We start from the raw sequence: 25,694 nt of genomic DNA, 5'->3' as shown, positions 1-25,694 counted from the left end.
TCACTTCAAGGAAGAAATAGAATCTTAGTAGGCAGGGAAGAGAGAGTTGAGCAGACTGGGAAGCTAGAAGAGACCATCCAAGGGCATGTAGTCTGTTGAGTACTGTGGGCTTTGAGATCATCAGCGTGAGGTGCCTTTGAGGACGTGGGAGGAAGTCAGGTCAGAAAGGTAGGTGGGAGCTGGTCCAGTTGCCGACCTAAGGGATGTTGGCCCTGGTTTTCAAATATTTAAGAAATATTTAAGAAATATTTAAGCAGACAGTCTCACTGGAATGCTGTAAGTAAAACAGATAACAGCCCAGCAGGTCTGAGGTGATGAGGATCCCCTGGAGCTTTGAGGGGTAATTTGAAAAATGCTGCTGTGGCAATTGGGGAAGAAGTGGGTGACTATTAAAAATGGAAGCATACTTGGGTAGACCAGTTGTTTACAAAGGTAAATAGCAGGAGGATTTTGAACAATTACAGGAGAGGAGACCACAGCAGAGATAGGGGAGGGAGGAGTCCAGCTTGGCCTCAGGCAGTGGGGAGTAAGGAGGACACGGATTCCAGAGATACAGCTGCAGCTCCTACATGTGGCATCCACATTAATTAGAGACCAAATAAGGGGACCCACCAGAGAGAGAATCATGGGGAAAACCAGAGGACTTTGGGCACAGTGTCCTAGGGATTGGAGTGGTCAGTGTAGCAGAGCCCTAATGATGCCAGAGAGAAAACGAGGCAGGACAGAAATGAAACCGTGACTGTCTTCTGACCTCCAGGACATGAAGGGCATGGGGCCCTGGTGGGGAAATTGGTAGCCAGCCAGTGTCTTGATTCATAAACTAACCTTGTTTCACTGCTGGGGTGGGGAAATTATAGAGCCAGGTGCTGGCAGGGCTGGGTGGAGCTGTCTACACATGCTTCACTGGAGGCAGTGTAATTCGGAAAAATATTTCTGGAAAGCAATTTGCATACCATAGTCATTAAAATGTTCAAACGGCTTGACCTAGTAATTCCACATGTGAGAAATGGCCCTAAGGAAATAGTTCAAAAGGAGGAAAAACCAATGTTCATCCAATCCAAATGTTAATTAATCACTTAAGCAATTAATTAGAAATTATACATTGAACTAGATACATTCCAGGAGCTCTGCTAGGCTGGTGACCATGTTCACTGTGGCAGTGTTAACAATAGTAGAACATAGTGAACAACATAAATTATTTAAAATGCCATGATGGTTTAATACAGTATGAGATATCTGTATGATAGACTGTTATGCTTTAATGCTAAATGACACAAGCAGAATTCAGAATGGCCTACTTGCTTCTCTTGCGTTTACTTCCTGGGCGTGAATTCTGACTTGTACTGTGTCCTGGCACCTGACCTTGGCAAGTTCATTAGCGCCTCTAAGGCTCCATGTCTTTAATAGTAAGACAGGTATAAAAATACTGTCTCATGGAGTTGGCTGTCAAGATTAAGTGAGGAAAGGTGTTCAAATTTAGCACAATTCCTAGCACAAACAAGCAATCATTAAAAGTGAGTTGTTCCTTTAAATACTATATATACTGACTGACAGCCTCAAATGGACAGCCCCCACTTTATAGCCCCAGGAAATATGATGTGTGGTTTGTCTTATATATTTTGTTCAGTATCATTGCAGAAAATCCTATCACTTTGACTGCTCAGTTCTGCCAAGGGAAATCGGAGTGACGGGCAGGCTCTGCTTTCTCTCTTCCCAGCTGTGTTTGGCCAGCGCTTGGATGAGACCGTGGCTTATGAGCAGAAGTTCGGCCCCCACCTCGTGCCCATCCTGGTGGAGAAGTGTGCCGAGTTCATCCTGGAGCATGGTCTGAACGAAGAGGGCATCTTCCGACTGCCTGGGCAGGATAACCTGGTGAAGCAGCTGAGAGATGCTTTTGACGCGGGGGAGCGGCCCTCCTTTGACAGGTATGCTGCGCTCACCTCGTCACCCTTGTCCCCTGCTTGGCTGAGAGGACCTTTGTCTACCAGTTGAGCTATGGGATTTGCATAGATGCTTCCAAAATCCCTGGCTTGCAACAGAAAAAGCCTTTTGTTCCGCTCATAACTCAAAATTTGGAAGCCTGGAGCATGGTTAGAGAAGCACGCTGACCATTTATGTGAGAGAGGACATGGACTAGGACTAGGGCCTTGTAGGTCAGTCAAGTGGTATGTAGGATATGGGGGGAGGGGGGTGCGGACTAAGGGAGAAAGATGGGACCTAGCTCAAGGCGCACGATTTGGAGCGGATGAGGGATGGAGAATGGCAGAGCTGGCTGGGCAGACTTGGGGTGGTGGATTAGGCACCATGTCAATATTCAAGGGTTCCGATGGTCTTCCTTGGCTTTCCAGAAACGGCCAGGGCCAGGACTTCTTGCTTATTTGCAGGAACACAGTCCTGTGCAACTCTGAACTTGATTCTGAACCCTTTGGGAGTGAGTACAGACTGACATCATGGCAGCCTGGTGTTCTCCCAATCTTGTCTGTGGAGGTTGCCCAGCCCTGTTTGGGGCATTTCAGGTGCAATGGTGTTTCTTCCACCCTCGCCCCACCCACCACCACTGCAGCCACACAGCCGAGGTTTTCTTCTCTGCCCTGCTCAACCGGCACAACCCCCACCGACATTGTATACTTTTGACCTATTGTGCAATATTTGCTCAGTTGCCTGCACACGCTTGTCCTGCTGGCAAGAAAGAGCCATTGTTCTTTCCAAATCAGCAGCCCATACACCAAGGTTTAGTGAGCTGAGCCTGAACTCTCACCAGTCTCCAAAGATTGAAATCCCCCCAGGAGCTTGTTTACGATGGAGGACTAGGGCTGATCCTGGGACAACCATGAACAGCTAAGCGCGGTACTGTGTCGACCGTCTCACCTTCCCTCTCCCTCACCTCCCACTCCAGTCACCAATTATGCCCACTCTCCTTCGGAAGCATCCCTGAGACCCGTCTCTTTCTCTCCATTCTCAGCCACTGTCTTGGTTTGGAGCATCATACGTCTGTATCTCCTGCCCTTGGCATCCAACAGGTTAATTTATTAAGGTGCTGTGTTTTAACAAGAAAGCAACAGGCGAAGATGTTACTGGAATGAGAGCAGGTTACGGGCATCAAATTTACAGAGTTTTCTGGGAGGACCATAAATCACATTTCACCATCAGACACCTGTTCAATCAAGCTCACTACCTTCACACTGACTTTTCTTCTTACGTTTTTAACTAGCTTTGCGTGGATCAAAAGATGCAGATGGGTTGTTGCTAAAGCAACGAGAGCAGTCAGCCAGGAGGACTAGAGGTGATTATGGGAGTTGCCAAACACCTGCCCGAGGCTTGAGCTCCTACATCTATAAAGTCAGCCTGGGTGGTTGGAGTCTTTGATTCCTGTGAAATATTTGGGGCTAGAGGGAGGAGAGTTACACACACTTTGTCTGACTGCTCTACCCCCTAGGACTGAGGAATAGAATTTACATATCCAAAGTAAGAAGGGTCACCTGAGGCTCTTCAGGGCCGACTCTTGGGGCCACGTGACCCCTAGGGCACTTGTCTAGATCTTCTCCATTGGTCACGTGTGCAGTTCCACCATCAGATCCCCCAAATCACCTCACTAGAAAGAAGAAAAACAAAGGTGCTCTTATTTGGTAGATTCTACTGCAGATGTATCTGGTTCTCATTAAACATATAAATAAGAATTTTAAAATGTCTTTGTCGAGTTACTTCTGGGCTGGATACTGCCCATATATGATTCAATTCCCATATCTGTATTTCTGTGAGAAAAGGACAAGTGTGCCACATTATAAGGTCAGTGTTACAATGCAAGGGTCGGCAGACCATCTGAGAGGCCTTGGCTAATCTCTGATGGGTCAGTCATTGAACTCAGAGGTCACTTGGCTCCTGACTTGTTCTTAGTCTTTGATTAAAAAAAAAAAGTATATATATATATATATATATATATATATGTATATATATATATTAAGTGAGGAAAAGTGTTCAAATTTAGCACAATTCCTAGCACAAACAAGCAATCATTAAAAGTGAGTTGTTCCTTTAAATACTATATATACTGACTGACAGCCTCAAATGGACAGCCCTCACTTTATAGCCCCAGGAAATATGATGTGTGGTTTGTCTTATATATTTTGTTCAGTATCATTGCAGAAAATCCTATCACTTTGACTGCTCAGTTCTGCCAAGGGAAATCGGAGTGACGGGCAGGCTCTGCTTTCTCATATATATATACATACATATATATATATATATATATATATGAGGACATTTCATTAGGTTGGAGGAAAAGCAAACTCAGGAAAAATCATGCTGAAAATTTAGACTATAATCATGATATTCGAGCCAGTTCTGTAACCATGGGGGCACAGACATTAAACCAAAAATTTAGAGACAAAACTGTTTAGTTCTATCGTATTAAGTGCCAAAAAATGAAAAATAGACGGTATTTTTTCATCTGTTTTTAGTTTCATTTTTTCATCATTTTTCATTTCAGCAGGGGGCTTTTGACATGATCTGCTGGATTTAGGGGGTCTCCCTGGTGGCTCAGACAGTAAAGAATCTGCCTGCAATCCAGGAGACCTGGGTTCCATCCCTGGGTTGGGAAGATCCCCTGGGAGGAGGGCATGGCAACCCATGCCAGTATTCTTGCTTTCACCCCAAAATGGCACTTAATCAGAGATACAATAAACAAGCCTGAGGATTTAGCCAAGCCAAGCAGAATTATCTTCCCTTGACAAAATGAACTGGAAAGCTTTCAGTGGGTTGCAATATTCTATGATGATTTAGATGGCTAATTGTGTTTTTTGATGATAACTTTGAAGTATCAATCCTGTATCTGTGGTTACAATCCCTTTCTCTTTTCTAATGTTGGCTTTTACCTTCTCCTGATGGAGCTATCTATAGAGTTTGACTTGTTTGTTGTTGTGTTTATCTTCAAAAGTTTCTGGTTCTTGATGTATTATCTATACCACTTTTCTCATTTCAAATTCTTTGTTTTCCATATTTGTTCTGTGGGTGTGTTCTGAGTTTTGGGGGCTCTGCCACATGATGGACGATGCATTGGAGAATGGAGTCGTGGCGGTAGGAAGCCAAATAGGGGCTGGGGCAGAATCCTGGCAAAAGATGATGGCCTTCTGGAACAGAGCAGGGAAAGGAGGGGCAGGACTTAGAGGGATTCCAGGGGCACTAGCAGAGTAAGATTAGAGGATATGGGGTGGGGGAAGGGTTTCAATCAAACCAGAGATGCCCATTGGGTGGACAGTAATTCAGGGGCATTGGGACAAAGGAGATTTCTGGACTTAGGAGAATGCTGCTCTGCAAAGTGTCAGATGCTATTTTCTAGGGAACTTCTCCTGCATATTGATGAGAGGGCTTTGCCAAGGTATTTTTAGGCAGTGACTCAGCAGGGAAGTCTTTCTAGAATCCCCACCTTAAAGTGAATGGTCCCCACCCCTGATTTCCTGAGGGCAGCAGGGGAGCAGAGGTAGGGCTCTGTGCTTGCTCAAGTTCTGCTTTGGAGTTAGAGTTCACGGGCCGCAAAGGCTGGAGCCTTTTCAGAAAGCAGCTCCAACCACCAGCCATCAAAACAAACCAAAGAGAAAACATTACATGAAACGTCAAGACAGAGAGCTCCACAGTCAAGCCATGATGTTCTGGTTTCTGAGGTCTCAGATGCCTGCCTTCTCCTCCTCATGCCCAAATCCACCCTTCCTGGCCCTCCTCCAAGAGTGGTTCCCACCCAGCCCATCCACTTCTGTATCCCTCATTGCTGATGTTCAGGAAGCACTCAGATCAGCTGAACCTTTTACCACATCACAGCTTTTCAAAATGCTACTGGGACTGTCTCTTACAAACACCAGTTTTTCTTTTTCTTTCTTTTTTAATTGATGCATAGTTGATTTACAGTGTTTCGAGTGTACAGCAAAGTGATTCGGTTACACACACATAATATCTATTCTTTTTCAGATTCTCTTCCATTATAGGTTATTAGAAGATATGGACTATAGTTCCCTGTGCTATGTAGTAGTCCTTGTTATTTACTTATTTTATATGTAGTGGTGTGTATCTGTTAATCCCAGACTCCCAATTTACCCCAACCCTCCTTCTTCCTTTAGTAACCGTGAGTTTGTTTTCTATGTCTATGAGTCTATTTCCGTTTTGTAAGTCAGTCCATCTGTACCATTGTTTTAGATTCCACATATAAGCGATATCATATATTTGTCTTTCTCTATCTGACTTACTTTACTTAGTATAATCTCTAGATCCATCCATTTTGCTGAAAATGGCATTATTAGATTTTTTTAAAGGCAGAGTAACATTCCATTGTGCATATATGTAGCACATCTTCTTTATCCATTCATATGTCAATGGACATTTAGGTTGCTTCCATGTCTTGGCTATTATAAATAGTGCTGCTATAAATAGTGGGGTGCATGACCAGTTTTCCTTAATATGAAATAAGCGTATGTTTTTTCACTATTGAGCTTCAAGTTTATGGTATATTCAGACTCATTTTCTCTTATAGAGCTGTGGGATAAATGTAATAGCTCCATAAACCCCAAGAATCAGTAGACTTTTCTTAAAGGGCCACAAATGAAATATTTAGGCTTTGTGGGTCAGACAATATCTACTGCAGCTACTCAACTCTGTTCCTATAGCATGAAATCAGCTGAAGACAATACAAAAATGAATGAGCATGGCTGTATCCCTATAATGCTTTATTTATGGATGCTGAAATTCAAATTTCATATGATTTTCACTTGCCATGAAATATTCTTCTTTTGAGTCCCCCCCCCTCAACCATTTAAAAATGTAAAACCCATTCTTAGCTCACAGGATGTACACATAAAGGTGATGGGCCAGATTTGGCTCCTGGGCCATGATTTACCCAGTCTTGCCTCCATCCTCCTTGTTGATACATGTGCTGCCTGCCCCATGCCCTAATTGCTCATCATTCTTCAAATCTTTTCTGAAGAGTCTCCTAGGACTCCCCAGTTCTATGTTGGATATCCCTTTTCTACATTTCGATGCAGTCCCAGGTCCTGAACTTCCCTTGTCTTTACACTAACCACACAGTATTATAATGACTGGGTAACATTTGAGTCTGTACAACTTTGTCACTCCATGAGGACAGGGGTCTTGTGTGTCTCTCAGGTTCACTGCTGAAATCCCTATATCTGACACAGTATCTTGAACCTAGTAGGTTCTCTCAACACTTACTGTTGAGAATAAGTGTTGAATAAATGATCGTGTAAATATGTGAATGAACCCCAGAACTATGTTAAGCTCTGTGAGGGATTAAAGAGAACAATGGGCCAAAACTATAAATGAGTTATCACATGAAAAACTATAGACTACATAGAAAATGCTAAATTGTAATATACTAAGTGACTTAGAGAAAGAAGAGTGTAATGAAGGCTAGATAGTTTAACAGATTTAATGGAAAAGTACACCTTCAACTTATCTTTGAGGCACTTACATAGAAGAGATAAAGGAAACGGTGTTGGGGATTGTTATTCCAGAAGGGGGAGTAGCAAAAATATTTTAGTCAAATGCATCTTTATCAAACTCTACTCCTTTGCAAAATTTCCTTGTGGGGACCTGGGATTTTATTCAGTGGATCACCAGCAGGGAGGTGAGGAGAATTCTGAAACTTTACTTTCAAAAAGCATTGCTTATTTTCTTCCAGAGATACAGATGTCCACACGGTGGCCTCCCTGCTGAAGCTCTACCTCCGAGACCTCCCAGAGCCTGTGGTTCCCTGGAGCCAGTACGATGGGTTCCTGCACTGTGGGCAGCTCATGAATTCAGATGAGGCAAAGGTTTGTATGTCGTTAGAGCAAGTTGTTCTACTTTGGAAGAAGGTAATCATTACTGAATACTAGTCTGGTAGGCAAGCAACAGTGGGTCGGGGTGGATCTTTTGGTGAGATACTTTGTTAAACTAGAACTTTCTCAACAGCAAAAAGTCAAATGAAGCCAATCATGGTGACAGTCTTTATGGGATGTCACACTCCAACAAAGAACTGGACTATCATCAAATACCCTCAAGTCACCTTAAAGCTAGTAAGAGAAGGAGGACGCTTCTGAGAAGGTTTCAAGCAATATGCCCTTGCTGAAACCTGCTGGGACAGAAAGACAGACTGACCAACCTGGAGGGCAGAGGCGGGGTCCAACTGTTCTAGCTTTGTGATACCATGCATGACAGGCGTGGGTATATGAGGAACATATGCCAAGGAGAGGAAGGACAGGAACTTTCCTTCAACAGCTGCCTGCAGGGCCTATAGTTCCTGTCTGCAACATCACAAAGCTCCTCACGAGCAGGAGTTTTGATCCTCAGGTAAATAGTTTCCTTAAAGGCCTTACAGTCAACAGTTAACCACATTAGAATGGTGTTAAACAAACTAACCAACCAGCAAAAGAAACCAGTAAAACCCTACTGACAACGATAAAACCTTCATGGTTTTTAATCAACATTTGCAAAACTAAATGGTCCGTGAATGCGTTTGTATTACACAGCTAATAAAGGGGTCTAACTCCCCACATTGGGGGGCAGGGAGAGATTTGTGTTTAGCACTAGTATGTTAAAAGCTCTCTCTGGCAAAATGGTGCACAGAAAAACTTGCAATAAATTTAACTTTGATTTTGCCATTTATTAATAGCAAATGATATATCTTCTGTGAGACTCAATTTACTTAGACCAAGAGACCTTTCTACAATGATTGAACTGTCACATAGCTGCACTGTCCAATGTAGTAACTGCTAGTTGTAGGTAGCCACTAGGTACTTGAAATGCAGCTAGTGCAACTAAGGAACGAAACTTCAAATTTTATTGTATTTTATAATAGTCACACGTGGCAAGTTGCTTTTATGTTAGACAGTACAAACTTAGATTTCATAACAGGATCATTTTGAGAACCAAGGGATATGTGTCACAAGTGAGTGACATTTTAAAATTATTGATTTGGGACTTCCCTGGTGGTCCAGGGGTTAAGACTTCACTTTCCAATGCAGGGGGTGTGGGTTCCATCCCTGGTTAGGGAGCTAAGATTCCACCTGCCTTGTAGCCAAAAACAACCAAAACATACAACAGAAGCAACAATGTAACAAATTCAATAAATACTTTAATAATGATCACATTAAAAAAAAATCTTTAAAAAATAGTGATAGCAGCCCCTACAGGTGCTATGAGTGAAAAGAGGAAAGAATGTTTGCAGTCCTTCTTCCTGGTACATGCACTCCTTGTATGACTGTCTCTGACATTCAGTGTCATCATGGAGCTCTAACTTTTAGACCTCTCACCTGCCCTCCAGGTTGGTCATCCTGGCCTTGTGTCCCAGTGTGTTCCAGGAAAACCATATTGCTTGAAATCCCAGTTCTCAGAAACATCCTCCTTCTCAATACATTTGAAGTTACTTGGGGGCATTTGGTTCTGGTCAAGTTCTTTATTGGAGTGTTACATCTCTAGAATTTACTAAACAAACAATAATTGTGAGTATGGTTATCACTTAGTTCTTGCCTTAGAGTAGCTCTGAGTTGGGGAGGAGAGCATAACTGCAGATGAATAAAAAAATACACTGTACAAAAAACAATGAGCATCTCCATGCTGTTTTTACAGCTTCCTGTGGATTTATAGTTATTTCAAAATGAAACATTAAAAAAAAAAAACCCAGAAAACTATGGAGACAGGATTGACTGCCAAAGTGTTGCTCCTGCAGAGATAAACCCCAATTATGTTCCAGGGTCCCGTTGCTGGCAAGTGAGCAGCCCCATTTACTGGTGTTGAAATCTCTTTCCAGGCCCAGCAGGAGTTGATGAAACAGCTCTCCATTCTTCCCCGAGACAACTATAGCCTCCTGAGCTACATCTGCAGGTAAGAGGCCCCTGGAATCAGCTCCATAATTTTCAGCCACACCAGAAAGAAGCCCCCAGTTAGAGGAGGAAAGAGTATCTCTGTGAACTCAAGAGATTCTGGCCCAGACCTTTGGAAGTTCAATTTTATTCACATACCACTGAGGCAGTTTCCTGTGACCCCAAGATAATTTAAAGGATCCCCTGAAAATCTGATCAACACAAAAAGGAAACATACATTCTCCTTCAAACCTGCTCCAGGGCTGCCCAGAATCCTGGGACAGGCATTAGAACCCAGAAGCCTTATAATTTTTCTAGAATTATCTCCCATCTTCCTGACTCTGGACCATAACTTAGCACCCCAGAGGCATTCATTCCAGGCCACTTTCTTAGTTCCCTTTCTGAGGACCTGCTGTGCGCTGACTTTGTGGCAACACATGGTATGTGGATTGACCCGGATCAGGCTGAGTTGGGAGCCTGGATCTCCATCCCAGACATAGCTGAATTTCTCTTGATTGTTTTTAGATATTTTTTATAGTTTCCAAGTTATAAAAGAGATAGATGCTTGGTTTGGAAACCAGCAAAATACAAAGTACTGTATATAAACAAAAATTACCCCAAGTCCGCTCACCCAGCAAAAATCACTATTAACATTTGAATGTGTTTCCTTCTGAATGTTGTCTCTGTGCTAGATCTTCACATGTATCAATATAGATAATAGGGAAACAATTTTATACCAAATTAGAAATATGTATATATGTTAATAATATATATATTTGTAAACTGCTTCTTTTGGCTAAACATTTGAGAATGTTTAGTTTGAGAATTTTCCTATGTCGCAAAATAGGGTTATATATGACTCCGTAATATTCCATAAAGTTTCCTCATTTGGACACCACACCCTTCTTCGAGAATTTCTCCATATTGGGAATTTTATATTGCTTCAGCCTATTCATTTAAAGGTGTTTTTTAGAAATAGTATTTAGAAATCCCTTTGCTGATCTTTTCAGGTTTATTTTTTTAATAGTGAGTCTGAGAGCTTCATGCCTCAACTGGGTGGAATTATAGTGAAAATTCATTGTTAGTTTTTGAGCACCTGCCGAAAATTTGAGATGCTTGGTGGTGTAGTCTGAGGATGAGAGCAAGGAGGCATCATGAATTCCCATTTATGAAATCTCACTATAACATTTTCTTCTCTGGAGACTCAGCTGGGATGTACAGAGAGCCTGGGAGATAAGCCTGTAAAGTCAAGACTAGGCATGGTCTGCACCCATGTTAATCTTTCTTGTCTCCTCTTAGCTCCTTGCACTGGACCCCGCTTCCTGCCAATGTAACTTCCTACCCACCCTTGGCCCCTACACCACCCTCAGCAGCTGGGTTGCTTGTTTCTTGTCTTCCTTGATCTTGACTCTTTCAAAACAAAGCCAAATTCTTGTAGTCAAAGCAGACTGGTCCCATTCCTGAGACCAGGAGGAAAGAGTTGAGACCTACCTCTGTGATCTTGTTGGTACCTGGAAGTACTTCCTTGTGGCAACTTCTTGTCTTCCACTCTGGGATATCCTGGCTGCCTGCAGGTTCCTCCATGAAATCCAGCTAAACTGTGGAGTTAACAAAATGAGCGTGGACAATCTGGCTACTGTGATTGGTGTGAATCTCATCAGGTCGAAGGTCGAGGACCCTGCTGTGATCATGAGAGGTACCGCTGGTCCCATGGTGATGGCAGGGGCAGAGAAAGTAATAACAGTGACATCACTACCAAATTGCACTGTTGATTATCTTATCTGAGTTGTAAAATAACCCTGTGAAATCAGCAGGCAGTTTATTTTCTGGGTCACAGCAGAGCAGAGAGGTTAGAGATTTACAAGTCATCACACAGTATGGTAGGCTAACACAAAAACATTTAGCTGGCATTTCTTAGTCTTTTAGTATTTTTAAACACCCTTAACCAGAGAGTGTGAACAAATGTAATTTTATAAGACACCTCAGGAAGAGGCTACTTGTAAAGCTGTGCTGAAAAGACTTCTGAGGCTGTGTCTTAGTTCAGTGAACAAGAGTCCTGACACGGAGTATTGATGTCTGCCATGATTTGGGAAAGAGCATGTTTGGCACACATTTGGTATGTGTGCAGTAAGAAATCAGATGTCATATTGAGGACCACATCAGGAGAGAAAGATGTCTTCATTTTCTTTCTTGTCATATTCCCTATTTCTTAATCAAAGACAATGCAGAGGACTATAGGCTGAAAACAACCCTTTTCCACCCCAGTCCCATATCCTTCTGTCTCATCCTTTTCACCAGGATCCCCTATCCCAAGCAATTAAGAAGGGTCCTGTGAGGAACAACTGAAGTCCTTGGGGGCCATGTGATTTTAGAGTGAAGTTTAGTGACATCTCATGGGTGGAGACCCTTGAGGACTGCCTGCCCCCTGCCCATGGTCTTGCACTACAAATCTCTTTCTTCTTTCTTTCAGGGACTCCTCAGATCCAAAGAGTGATGACTATGATGATCAGAGACCATGAAGTCCTTTTCCCCAAGTCCAAGGATGCACCTTTATCACCTCCTGCCCCCAAAAATGACCCCAAGAAACCTCCAGTTGCACGAAGCTCTGTGGGCTGGGATGTCACTGAGGACCCTCCAATTTCTAGGACAGACAGTGTAAGTAACATGATAAGGTATAGAAAACCTTCCTCTTTCCATCCAACTCTTCCTTCAGTCCAGGTCATTCCATGTAAGAGCTGCTCTGGGCTGGCAATCTGGGGAGTCGTGGGAGATGCTGTGGCAGTGGTTGCAGCTGGTATAGGCTCATCTGAATGCATCTTGAAAGCCTAGCCTCTTTCAAAGTCTAGGTTCTGTTGATATCCTGGAGATGAGATTAGTGACATGTGTGCCCATCCTCTAATGACTGAGCAATGGGAGTCCTCACTGAAGCCCACATTAAAAAGGAAACCCTTTCAAATGCAGTCCAGGGAAGTTTGATAGGGAAATTAATGTATGCCACAGTGTAAACGTTTCAGTGAGAGTTGTTGAAAATTCTGGGTGAAAGTCCAGAGAGAACTGGTTTCCTGCTCAGCCGTGAAACGTGATTTCTTTCTCAGAGTATGTGATGTGTTTGTGTATAATTTCCCTTTCCCTGATAAGCTGTCTCAGCAATGTCAACCCCCTCATTTGTACTGAAGGATTGCGGCTCACGTTCACAATGTCAAAAAACTCTGCAGACTCTGAAATTTAGACTAAGGCCAACAATTTACAAAGCTCAACTATTTTTACATCTTTATAGAGACAAATATTTTTTAAAAGAACATGTGAACTTTACTTGATTCTTGATGTGTGACCAAGTAATGAATCTAAAATTCCCAGTTGACCAGGTGCTGTCAGTTGCCTACAGTACTGTTAATCCTGTGGATGATGAAGAAAATATTGAAAAAAAAGGTGGTGGTGGTTGTGATTTTTTTGGGTGATGCCTGTCTGGATACAGTGCATCTTACTAATACTCTAAAATCAAATTAATATTTAGAAATGTTCCTACTTCATATAATGAAATCATCCTGGACATCCTTGAGAGTGGCCATTTTGCTCATTTGACAGGTTTCTGTATTTATTGTAACAGTAATGGAGAGGCACTGTGCTGGAGACCTTAAATAGATCATATCTGGAGTCATCACCCTTCCTCTGTAGGGCAGAATTTATCTTACACATCTTATAGCTGAGGTGCTGAGTCTCAGGGAGGTGGACCAGCTAGCCCAAGGTGATGGTAATAGAATAGCAGGAGAGTGGAACTTAGATCTAGTTTGCCTCTCAGGGCCCAGGCACTTCTGATTCCACGTGGGGTTGCTGAAGCAGGTGATAAGCTAGAAGCCTCGAATGACAGCTTGAGCCCTGATTTTCTGATTTTACATTTAGGGCTCAGTCTTTTTCTCTTTCTTCTTAATTTAATCTAAACATATATATCCATGATACAAAAACATCAAAACAAAAGGAAAAGAGATATGTTTAGAACTTCAGCTCCCTCTGCTCTCTCCACCCACCTCATTCTTCCCTGACTTTATCAGTTCCTTTTTTGTCCTTCCAATGTTCCTTTATGAAAATATAAGTAAATATGAATGTAAACTGTTCTTTACCTCCCTTTTTATACAAGGCATAACATACTCATTCTCTCCTTTTACGCACACACACACAGGCACACACATGCTACTCTGTATCTTGAATTTTTCTGTTTAATGGCATACCCTGGAGACATTTTCATGTCAGTACATAAACAGCAACTTCATAAACTGTGTTTTTGGCAGAGGTATGATGGTAAAGAACCTACCTGCAATGCAGAAGACCCAGGTTTGATCCCTGGGTCAAGAAGATCCCCTAGAGAAGGGCATGGCAACCCACTCCAATATTCTTGCCTGGAGAATCCTATTGGCAGAGGAGCCTGGCAGACCACAGCCCATGTGGTCACAGAGGAGGACATGACTGAGCGACTAACACACATGGTATTCCATTCTGTGCATGTAACATGATCTGCTCAGTCAGCCCCTAAAGATGAGCAGCTTACTGGGCCTTTATACTACAGACAAGGATGCTATAAATAATCTTGACCATGCTTCATTTCATGCTCAGACAGATACATTTCTGAGATAAATTCCTCCAAGTGGGACTGATGAGTCAGAGAGTAAATAGATTTGTAATATGTAATTTTGATTAAAATTGTTAAATAGTGGTTGTCCTCTTTTGTGCTTCCACCAGTGATGCATGAAATAATCTATTTCCCTACACTTTTCCCAGCAGAATATGTTAGCTTTCAGAGGGTGGGGGTTCCCATCTGATAGGAAAGAACTGATATTTCATTAATTTGAATTTTGAATTTTTCCTGTTGTAAGAGAATCCAAACATTGTTTTTTTATGTGTAAGGGCCAGTTGCATTTTCCTGCATAAACCATCTGACCTTGTTCTTTGCCTATGTTTCTATTAGTTAGTGATCTTCTCAAATTTTATGAACTTTATGTATTGGGGGAAACAGCCTATTGTCTGTGATATGCATTGCAAATATTTTTGTTAGTTGGTTAATTCTTTTTTGATTTAGCATGTGGTGATTTCTGTGGCTTACTTTTAATTTGGGAAATCATGGAAATCCATGTAGATTGAATTTATCAAACTTTTCTTTTATGGCTTCTGGATTTTGGTCATGGAAAAGCCTCCCCATTCTAAGCTTATTTTAAAAGATCCTATTTTAGGACTCCTTCCCACAAGCAATTGATTTTAGTCAGCATTTTACTTCTAGAGCACGCGTTCCTTATTAATGTAATATTCTTCTGAAAAAAAATGCCAGGCAGAAAATCAACTAATGTGACAAATTAAGAGATGGTCTTCTTACCTAAACAGACATTTTTCCAAAGAAGACATACAGATGGCTAAGAAACACGTGAAAAAATGCTCAACATTGCTCATTGCCAATAAAAACTACAATGAGGTATAATCTTACACCAGTCAGAATGGTCATCATCAAAAAGTCTACAAACAATAAATGCTAGAGAGTGGGGAGAAAAGGGAACCCTCCTACACTGTTCGTGGGAATGCAAATTGATACAGCCACTATGAAGAACAATCTGGAGATTCCTTAATAAACTAGGAATAAAACTACCATACAACCCAGCAATCCCACTACTGGACATATATCCTGAGGAAACCATAACTGAAAAATACACATGTACTCCAGTGTTCATTGCAGTACTATTCACAATAGCTAGGACATGGAAGCAACCTAGATGTCCATTGACAGATGAATGGGTAAAGAAGTTGTGGTACATATACACAATAGAATATTACTCAGCTATAAAAAGGAATGCATTTGAGTCAGTTCTAATGAGGTGGATGAACCTAGAGCTTATTACGCAGAGTGAAGTAAGTCATAAATGTAAATATCATATATTAATACATATATATGGAATCTAGAAAGATAGTATTGACAATCCTATATGCAAGACAGCAAAAGAGACACAGTCATAAAGAACAGACTTTTGGACACAGTGGGGGAAGGAGAGGGGGGCTGATTTGAGAGAATAGCATTGAAACATATACATTGCCATATGTAAAAATACATAACCACTGAGAGTCTAATGCAAGATGCAGGGAACTCAAAGTCAGTGCTCTGTGACAATCTAGAGGGGTGAGATGGGGTGGACGATGGAAAGGGGGTTCAAGAAGGAAGGGACATATGTATACCTATGGCCAATTCATGTTGATGTGTGGCAAAGACCATCACAATATTGTTAAGTAGTTATCCTCTAATCTAAAATATAATAATAAAGAAAATACCAAAGAAATAGATGGTCTTCTAGAGTTTCATAGATGCGCACCCAGGAGATGCCTTCTTTCAAGTTTCTCATTCTTTTTTTTTTTTTAATTTTCTCATTCTTATCCTGAGAACATGACATATGTGACAAAAACCCATGTAACATCCATGGCCATTTTTCTTTTAGGCCAGTGACTCAGATGCAACCAGCCCCACTGGACAACAGCCAAACGATGGGTGTCTAGATGACAAAGCATCCAGGGACAAGCCAGGAGATTGGAAGCTGCAGTCACGAAAAAGGACTCAGACACTCCCAAACCGGAAATGCTTCTTGACCTCTGCTTTGCAAGGTGCCAACAGCTGCAAAGCAGAGATCTTTAAAAATGAATTCTGGTCATCTTCTTCAGAGGCAAAGGCTGGGGATGGGCACAGGAGAACGATGTCTCAAGGTGTGCCGCAGTTTCTCGACTCCCAGCGGACTTCCACCTACGATAATGTCCCCACCCAGCCCGGGTCCCCTGGGGATGAAGCCAGTATACTCTCACCCCAGGCCTGTGACTCCAAGAGAGATGCTCTTGCCAGCCTAAACTCTGAAACCGGGCCTGGGAAAAAAATCTCTGGTGAAGAGGAACTTGAATCTTTGCAGAGGATGGTCCAGGAGCTGCAAAAGGAAATAGAAACACAGAAGCAAATGTATGAGGAACAGATTGAAAAGTAAGTCAACCCCAGAGGGGCCTGGGCAGGCACTTGGTTTCCATATTAAAAGCAAATAGGGATTTTTCTCTGCCAAAGGAGTGACATCATGAAACTTCAATTATAGACGACAGTTTCTATAGTAAGTCTGGCCTAATGAAGAACAAGGGCAAAGGGATTGAGGAGATGACCAAATTAGTGAAAACACTAAACTTTAGATGAAATTAAACTTTAGGTTAAATTCATGGAAAAGTAAGTATGTAGCTTAAGTAGCTTAACCAGCTATTTCCAAAAAGTGATTCTTTAAGCATCAACATGCTTCCCATATGAGCTTCCCAGGTGGAGTAGTGGTAAAGAATGTGCCTGCCAATGCGGGAGACACATGGGAGGCAGGTTCGATCCCTGGGTCAGGAAGATTCCCTGGAGGGGGAAATGGCAGCCCACTCTGGTATTCTTTCCTGGAAAATTCCATGGACACAGGAGCCTAGAGGACTACAGTCCATGGGATCACAAAGAGTCTTACGCATTTGCCTTAAAACATTAAGAGAAATTTTAAAACTTTTTTGTATTAGTGTCATTCACCAACTCTGAAAATATTTATTAAGGTGGCCACTCCTCCTGAAGGGAACAAAGTCTTCTGAATCCAAAATTGGGCAGAGGGGTGAGGGCTCCCAACTCCTCCATGGGAGAGGAAAGAGGACTCACAGTCTATAATACTTTCTCTAGTCTTCACGCTTCAGACATCCCTTCTCATATAATCCTCTCAGTAATCAGGTGAAATAGGTAATACCCTCATTTTACAGAAGAAATAAGAGTGTGGGAAGTATAAAAAGGTTCCTAAAGGTTGCACAGCTAATCATTGATAGGGTTGGGATTTGAACCCAGGTCAGCCACCCTCCCGAGCCCACTCAGATTCTACCTCTCCACCACTGGAATCAGTGGTCAAGATCTAGCAGTGTGTCGTGAGGTTGCCCTCTAAACAAGAGGGATGTGGAGAACTCTGAGAAGAAAACTAGATTTGTGACGAGTAGGATTCCAGAAAGTGAAAGTGTTAGTCACTCTGTTGTGTCTGACTCTTTGCAATCCCATGGACTGTAACCCACCAGACTCCTCTGTCCATGGGATTTCCTAGACAAGAATACTGGAGTGGGTTGCTATTTCCTCCTGCAGAATATCTTCCCAAGTCAGGGATCAAACCTGGGTCTCCCACATTGCAGGTAGATTCTTTACTGTCTGAGCCACTAGGGAAGATGGGAAAGAATCTACCTGCAATGTGGATTCCAGAGGAATGTCTAATTTGGCTTTAAGAAGAAATGGGCAGAGGCAGGCAATGCTCTGATGAGAGGCCATTACATGCAGCATCAACCAGGCCCTTGAAGTTAGAAGCTGTGAAAGTGTTAGTTGCTCAGTTGTGTTCAGCTCTTTGCGACCCCATGGACAGTAGCCCGCCAGACTCCTCTGTCCATGGAATTCACCAGGCAAGAATACTGGAGTAGGTTGCCATTCCCTTCTTCAGGGGATCTTCCCAATCCAGGGATCGAACTGGGGTCTCCTGCACAGACTGGAGATGGGTCTCCTGCATTGCAGGCAGATTCCTTACCATCTGAGCCACCAGGGGAGCCCAGGGATGGGCTCAAACAGGAACTCAAGTCTCCATTTAAGAATGTCTCTGCCGTTGGGTAGCATGGAGACAGTATCTCACAGAATGAAACTCTGAAGCAACTTTTCTAATCACATTCCCTTCACAGGCCTAAAATTCCCTACTGTGGTTTAAAAATGTCATATGTACGCTCATTTTCAAGGGTTAATTCAGCACAGCCTGAAGGGGGACAGATAGACACCTGGGATGAGACTAAGATTTTGGCCAGTAACAGTGAAAATCCTGGGAATTCAGTAATCCAGCAGATCCTGCACTTTGAGTGGGATTCAGAAGTGCGGGTGGGGCTGTCAGGGCCATTGCTGCCAAAGGGCAGCTCCCCGGATTCTCCAAATCTTGGTCTCTAGGAGCCTTCATGAGAGAAGGCTCTGGTCCGTGATCTGCGTGGAGCAGGATGAGAAGGCACGTGTGTGTACACAGGGGCTGGGGATCCGTACACATGGAATCTGGGTAAGATTCAGCTGTCAACACTTTCAAAGAGCAGGACAGATGTAAGGCGCTAGTGGGCTGTAAATATTAGAGGTGGTATCTTCATTCACAGACTTTATAGTGTGGTGGAAGATACAAAACACAAAATGACATGAAAAACAACATGAGATGTCATAGGATGGATGATAAATGATGAAAGAGGAGCAGGAACACACTCTGGGAATTCAGCTTTACTGGGAAGTCCTCCTGTCCAGGGTGGGACACAACTAGGAGACACAAGCTGGAGATGGGTCTTGTGATGTGGAAGGTGAAACGGAGAAGGTGGCGGTGGGCAAGGCCGGAGGGAGAGTCTAGAGGTCATGCCTTGTCATTCCATGCTTTTCTCCCCTTCTTCATAGCCTCGAGAAGGAAAATTATGACGTGTGGGCTAAGGTGGTGAGGCTCAATGAAGAACTGGAGAATGAGAAGAAGAAGTCAGCAGCCTTGGAAATCAGCCTCCGCAACGTGGAACGCTCCCGGGAGGATGTGGAGAAGAGGAACAAGGCCTTGGAAGAGGAGGTCAAGGAGTTTGTCAGATCAATGAAGGAACCCAAGACTGATGCTTGAGGATCCCAGGAACCACAGAGACCGCCTGCAGAGACCCAGCACTGCTGCCTTTCTTGCTGCTAACCAATAGCCAGGAAGCAACATCACTCCCTAAGAGGGAGACGACATTTGGAGGGAAAAATGTCACATTTCCCAATAAATAGATCAGTGGAGTTTGCAGGAGCATAAGAGTGAGCGGAGACTTATGTGGACAGTTCTGAGCCCCTGGGGCTGTATTTGAAAGGACTGCATTATTCCACGGTGGTTTCAGCTGAGTGAAACGGCACCTTCCACAACTGGATTGCCGTGTCCAGTGGAGACTGATGTGGGCCACAGGCAACAGGCTGCCCTCGACAGAGGCTGGACTGAAGTGTTAGCTGTGTTTCCGTTGTGGAACAACTTGCCTGGTCAGATGTCTGACTGGGGTGTCTCTGAGACACAGGGGCCAAAAATAATATTCAGCTTTTGAGTTCTCTGCCTTGGGCGAGGGGGCCTGTGTTTTGAAGGGCTGTACCTGCTGAAGCCGGGACCCCATTCTGCCACCCCCACCATGAGGCACACTCTCCAGGGCTGGAAACTCAAAATTAGTGTTAGGCAAAGACAAACCAAGCAATAAACTGTATTTATGAAAGCAAAACCCATTAGAAAATTATATTCAAATAAAGAAAAAAAAAAGCAGCAGCGCTGTTGGTAATCCATGCAACACCTTTATGAGAGTAAATGACTCCCCTTCCTGGGGGCAGAGACACCCCTCTCTGGGCACATAGTAAGCAGAACATGGTTGTGTTCCAATCCCACTTGCATTTCAGGGGCTGCAATTACATAAGGCAGGCCCATGATGATACAACTTTCTTAGATGCTGGTTGTGACTTTAGATAGTAACAGTCATGTAATAATATTTTTCCTGTTTCACCAAAATGCATATGATTTTATTCTTTAAATGATCCCGAGGCACTAGAGAAAAGCTGTCTTTCCCAGCTGAGAGTTGACTTTTCTTCTACATTAAAGCCAGCCTGGCAGAGGCCCCTAGTGAGGCCCAGGCCTTCCCAGGAAGCATGGTGGAGTCTTTAATGGTTTTTATCATCATTCTAGTTGGGTGGTCTTTAAGCTCTTTTGATCATGTAACCCATCAGTAGAAAATATTTGAGCATACCTTCCTCAACATGAAAAAAAGTGAGTGTTAGTCGCTCAGTCATTTCCTATTTTTGCGACTGTAGCCTGCCAAGCTCCTCTGGCCATGGAATTCTCCAGGCAAGAATGCTGGAGTGGGTTGCCATTGCCTTCTTCAGAGGATCTTCCTAACCCAGGGGTCAAACCCGGGTCTCCTGCATTGCAGACTAAGTTTTTACCATCTGAGCCACCAGGGAAGACCATCCTTCTCAACATAAGTATGTTTATTTATTTATAAATGATCTACACATGCTACTATATTAATCTATCATGTGTATCACAAAACATACATAGGAAGAAACTGAATAATGATGAGATAAAAACAAACCTAAGTAAATATTCTCAAATGTGCTTTCAGCTCTGGAAGCCCCTAGCCCAATTTCCCAGGGGGTGTTACCTGTATTCATGTTACATATTTCATCTATTATTCCCACAAATATGCTTGAATTCTGGAAGACACATGGCTGAATTAGTGGTTTGGGATCTCCGGTTACCACAGTGAGAGTTTAGCCTTTCCCAGCATCTGTGTCTCCTCATTACTTCTTTTTCTCCCTTCATTTTCTCCCTTTTCTTCCTCTTTTCTGTATTTTCTTCACTCTAGTCATCATATCGCTCACAGAGTGAAAGGCCTGCACAGGAGGTGTTTCCCAGTCCTACTACCCAGGCCGTGCTCCTCCCACCTGCAGCCCCTTGAGGACCAGATGGATGGAGGACAAGGATGACACGCAGAGCTCCTAGCAAAGGCCTGCTTACAGCCCATTGAGGGCAGGGAGACTGATTTGGAACATTATTAAGTAAAGCAACTAAATATTTGATTTCCTGGGATTTGTTTTTCAATTACAGAGTAGCAAACGTAGAAACACTTTCTGAATACTTAATGTCCACTGATGAGTGTCTGTAGTTCTGCCAGGCATGTGTGCCATGTTCTCCCATGGGTTCCTGACATGGACCCTTTGGATGCTAATACAGACCTGAGTGTGGAAGTAGCTGGCTTCATAATTCCAAAGGGAAGATTTGTCTGCGGGTGCAGAGAGGAAGCCCTGAAGTCTGTTTGTTTGGGGGTCCATATTATAGGAACTTGCTGGCCCACATTTGAGTCCCAAGTACCTGCTGGTCAGATCATGCCTCCATTCCACGCCTTTTGCCAGAACCACAAGATCACAGAGTGGCCAGTCCAGCTTCGGAAGCCGCTATCTCAATACCTCTTCACAATTGAGGACATCTGGCTTGCTGAAGCTTCCCCTACCTGCTCTGCTGCCACTCTCCACATAAGTAGAACACAAAGAAGAGTTTCTCCAGGACCTTGGGCCCTTGAGTCCAAGGAAGGGCCAGGGAAGAAGATCTGGGGTCTGAGGCCAGTGTCGTCAAAGCCCCAAAAGACCACCTACAAGATGCATGGCAGCATAGCTCCAGCTCACCTGGATCTGGGAGCCAGTTTCTGGAAGGCAAACCCAGACTGACCTATGTCACCTCTGTTGGACCCTGGAGCTCCCAGTGTTACTTTCAAAGCCCTGCCATGGGCAGGATCTAAGGAATCTGCCTTTCCCTGCCACTACCCCCTTTACCATCCCCTTTCTTCTACCTTCACAGGTGCTGAGAACTTCAAAATGTCTGCAATATGCACTTTCAAACCCCTTGCCCTCTTCCCACCAACATTCTTCACTTCCTCACTGCCTCGAGCATGGCATGTTTTCTCCTATGTGTGAGGCAGACCTGATGGTCTTCCACCTGTTTGTGCACGGGGCAGGAGACTCTGTATTAGAGGATTGCCTGGGGTAAGTCCTGTCTTCAGCTAACAAAATTCCACAGATGGGGTGGCATTTATTTGTCACAATTCTGGAGGCTGGAGGCTGAGATCAAGGTCAGGTGAGGTCTTTTTCTGGGCTGCAGGCTTCTGGCTGTATGCATACGTGGAAGAAGCTCCATGGGGAGCTCCATGGGGCCTCTTTTGTAAGACATTAATCCCATTCTCAAGGGCTCCAGCCTTATGACTTACCTCCCATAGGCCACATCTATTACCATCATCTTTAGGGCTGAGGATTTCTACATATGAATTTTGGGTGGAAGGGAAGCAAACATTCAGACCGGAGCCATTCTTTCCCAATGAATCTTGGTCAGTCTGAGCCTCGAGAGATGGAATGTGACATCACTACACCGAACCTACTGCAGAAGATGCAAGCGACAATCGGTTTTGTTGTTGTTTTGACCAATTCTTTCAGTCCTGCTCAGATGCCCATCCTCTCGGGAAACATGGAGCCGGGGATTCCCAAGCAGCCTGAGGGTCTCGAGAAGGGGAGGGCCGGGAGCCGCATGGCACAGGAGCAGATGGCTGGGCTCCATTCAGGACAGGAGGATGTGTATGCACTGACATCATGTAAACTTCCACATTCCACTACTTCCTCTGCAGATAGCATCAGGCTGTGTGCGGCCGGGGAGCAGAGAGATCACTCAGAGGCTACTCCTGCAATTCACGTGGGCTGCCTTCATAAGAATTGCAGGAAAGCTTTCATCCTGCCGGGAAGACTGGGTAAAAGGAGGCCCCAGGGATGGAGATTCAGCTGTTGCTTAAGGCTGGCCTTTGGTCAGCCACAGAGAGAGCTGCTGAGTGACTTCAGATGAGGAGTGAGTGCAGAATACCAACAGGGATGCCAAACTCTCTTTCCTCTGCTGCCTGGAAACTGTTTTACGGTCCTAGAATAACAGCACTGGAAGATACCCTTGAACTTGTCTAATCTAACCTGTTCACTTAATGGATGGTGAAACTGAAGCCCAGAGACAAGTAAATTGTCAGAGTTCACACAGCGACGAGGAAGAGGTTTAAAGGGCTCCTCTGTTCCACTGTTCAGTGATGTTTGTGATTCTTAGCTTCTGTCCACGGGTTCTGCCCCCAGACCAGGACCGTGCTGTGAAACCCACTGAACGTCTGTCACTTCAGTGCTTCCAGAATATAGAGCTGGGCTTAGCTCTTGGTCACAACCAAGACCCACCTAATATGACAGCATTTTCCACCTTCTCTGCATTACCAAAGCTGTCCTAAGACAGTGGTTCTCAGACAGCCTCACAATAGAATCTCCTTAATCTGAGCATCAGGTCCTACTCCATATCAATCAGAATATTAGGCGTGGAGCCTAAGAATTAAAAAAAACAAAAAGCTTTTCAATTACTTCTAATACAGGCAGGATTGTTAAACACGATTCTAAAACTGGTAAGTACGGCTCAAGTCATGACTAATGATAATATTAAATCTACCTGCTCCCTCTCCCATTTTCAATCAACACAACTATACACTCTGTTCTCCCTACATGTTGGTTTATCATGGGTTCATTCATATAAAGTAAGAGATGCCTACAAAATAGAAAATGGATTTATGATATGAATCCATTTTTCAGATGTGAAAAACTGAGCCTGAAGATGTTACCAAACAACTTTAATATATCAGTAGCTTAGTTATGAATAAATCTAAAGAGTCTGAGACTTCCTTAATACATGGGGATACACTCAACTTACTTTAAACGCTCACATAAGCAAAAAAGGTAAGCCCTTGAGAGCCTGATTTAAAGAGTCCTGAGAATGTGTGTTAGTAGCTCAGTCATGTCTGACTCTTTGAGACCCCACAGACTGTAACCTGCTAGGCTTCTCTGTCCATGGGATTCTCCAGGCAAGAATACTGGAGTGGATTGCCATTCCCTTCTTCAGGGGATCTTCCCAACCCAGGGATTGAACCCAAGTACCCTGCATTGCAGGCAGATTCTTTACCATTTAAGCTACAGGGAAGTCCCAGTCTTGAGAATGACTCTGATTAAAACCTTCTCTCTTTCAGACTCAAGGCAGATAACGACATCTCTACCAGGAGACTTTGGGATATTAACCATGAGTGTGACAGTCCTAGGAGACACCCATGAAGTTTCCATTAATCATTAATACCATCTTTATACCATGTATTTATCTGATTCCCAGCAGAGAGCTGTGTAATTAGGATGGGAACCTGGCTGGCTAAATTGAGCTATGGGTGGAGGGGTGGATGGAATATGGGATGTACCACAGAATAATGCAGATGAGGGCTCTGGTCACCTGAGAGTACAGGTTATACAATCTGAGATGGGTGAAGAGCTGTTTCATGGTTCAATTGCTCAGTCATGTCTAACTCTTTGCCATCCCATGGACTGCAGCATGCCAGGCGTCTCTGTCCTTCCCTATCTCCCAGAGTTTTCTGAAACTCATGTCCATTGAATCAATGATACCATCCAACCATCTCATCTTCTGTCGTCCCCTTCTCCTCCTGCCTTCATTCTTTCCCAGCATCAGGGTCTTTTCTAATGAGTCGCCTCTTTGCATCAGGTGGCCAAAGTATTGGAGCTTCAGCTTCAGCACCAGTCCTTCCAATGAATATTCAGGCTTGATTTCCTTTAGGACTGACTGGTTTGATCTTGCAGTCCAAGGAACTCTCAAGAGTCTTCTCCAGCACCACAGTTTGAAAGCATCAATTCTTCAGTGCTCAGCCTTCTTTATGATCCAACTCTCACATCCATAGTTGACTACTGGGTGAGGAGGCAGGGACTTACAAGGGGACAGGGGATTCAAGCAGCAGGATGGAAAGCTCATTTGCCCTCAAGCAAACCTGATAACCGATCAAAGTTGGCACTTTGACTTCCTTTTCTGCTCTCTCCTCCCATTTACTAATGGCTGTCCTCCCTGCCTGCAAGGCCAGTCACGTTCAAACATCATTCTGGATCCTTGATCAGTGTCATCATCAACATCGTAACTGTCACTACCATTGATAAGCAACAAATACCATTTACTCTCTGGAAAGCACTGTGCCAAGCATTTTGTACATGTCATCTTTAAATCTTACATCAACTCTTCTCTTTTTTTGTTTTTTTGAAGAGAAAGGAAGAGTGGCTTTATTACTTTGCCAGGCAAAGTGGGAACACAATAGGCTTGTGCTTCAAGAACTGTGCCTTAAACCAACACTTGAATTAAGTGTTACTATACCAGTTTTACAGATGACAAAATTGAGGTTTCAATGTAGCAGAGCTAG

The 25,694-nt window shown here is 43.5% G+C and overlaps 1 protein-coding gene across 6 annotated transcripts in view; it reads left to right on the top strand.

Annotated features, from left to right (window-relative positions):
- ARHGAP25 (Rho GTPase activating protein 25) overlaps positions 1–21,471 on the top strand; it is an 87,627-nt gene extending 66,156 nt beyond the window's left edge. For all 6 annotated transcript variants that reach the window (XM_081595683.1, XM_081595682.1, XM_081595687.1 and 3 more), the window contains 7 exons: positions 1,718–1,925; positions 7,682–7,814; positions 9,791–9,864; positions 11,417–11,538; positions 12,313–12,497; positions 16,310–16,836; positions 19,300–21,471. In XM_081595683.1, coding sequence (XP_081451809.1) covers positions 1,718–1,925; positions 7,682–7,814; positions 9,791–9,864; positions 11,417–11,538; positions 12,313–12,497; positions 16,310–16,836; positions 19,300–19,507 — 1,457 coding nt within the window. In that variant the 3' untranslated portion in view covers positions 19,508–21,471. The remainder of the gene's footprint in view (positions 1–1,717; positions 1,926–7,681; positions 7,815–9,790; positions 9,865–11,416; positions 11,539–12,312; positions 12,498–16,309; positions 16,837–19,299) is intronic.
- The last annotated feature ends 4,223 nt before the right edge of the window (positions 21,472–25,694 follow it).

The sequence above is a fragment of the Giraffa tippelskirchi genome, chromosome 4 (genome assembly GCF_054371585.1).
Source record: "Giraffa tippelskirchi isolate mGirTip1 chromosome 4, T2T-mGirTip1v1.2.pri, whole genome shotgun sequence".
Classification (NCBI taxonomy): Eukaryota; Metazoa; Chordata; class Mammalia; order Artiodactyla; family Giraffidae; genus Giraffa; species Giraffa tippelskirchi.
This window is presented reverse-complemented; position numbering and strand designations above follow the sequence as displayed.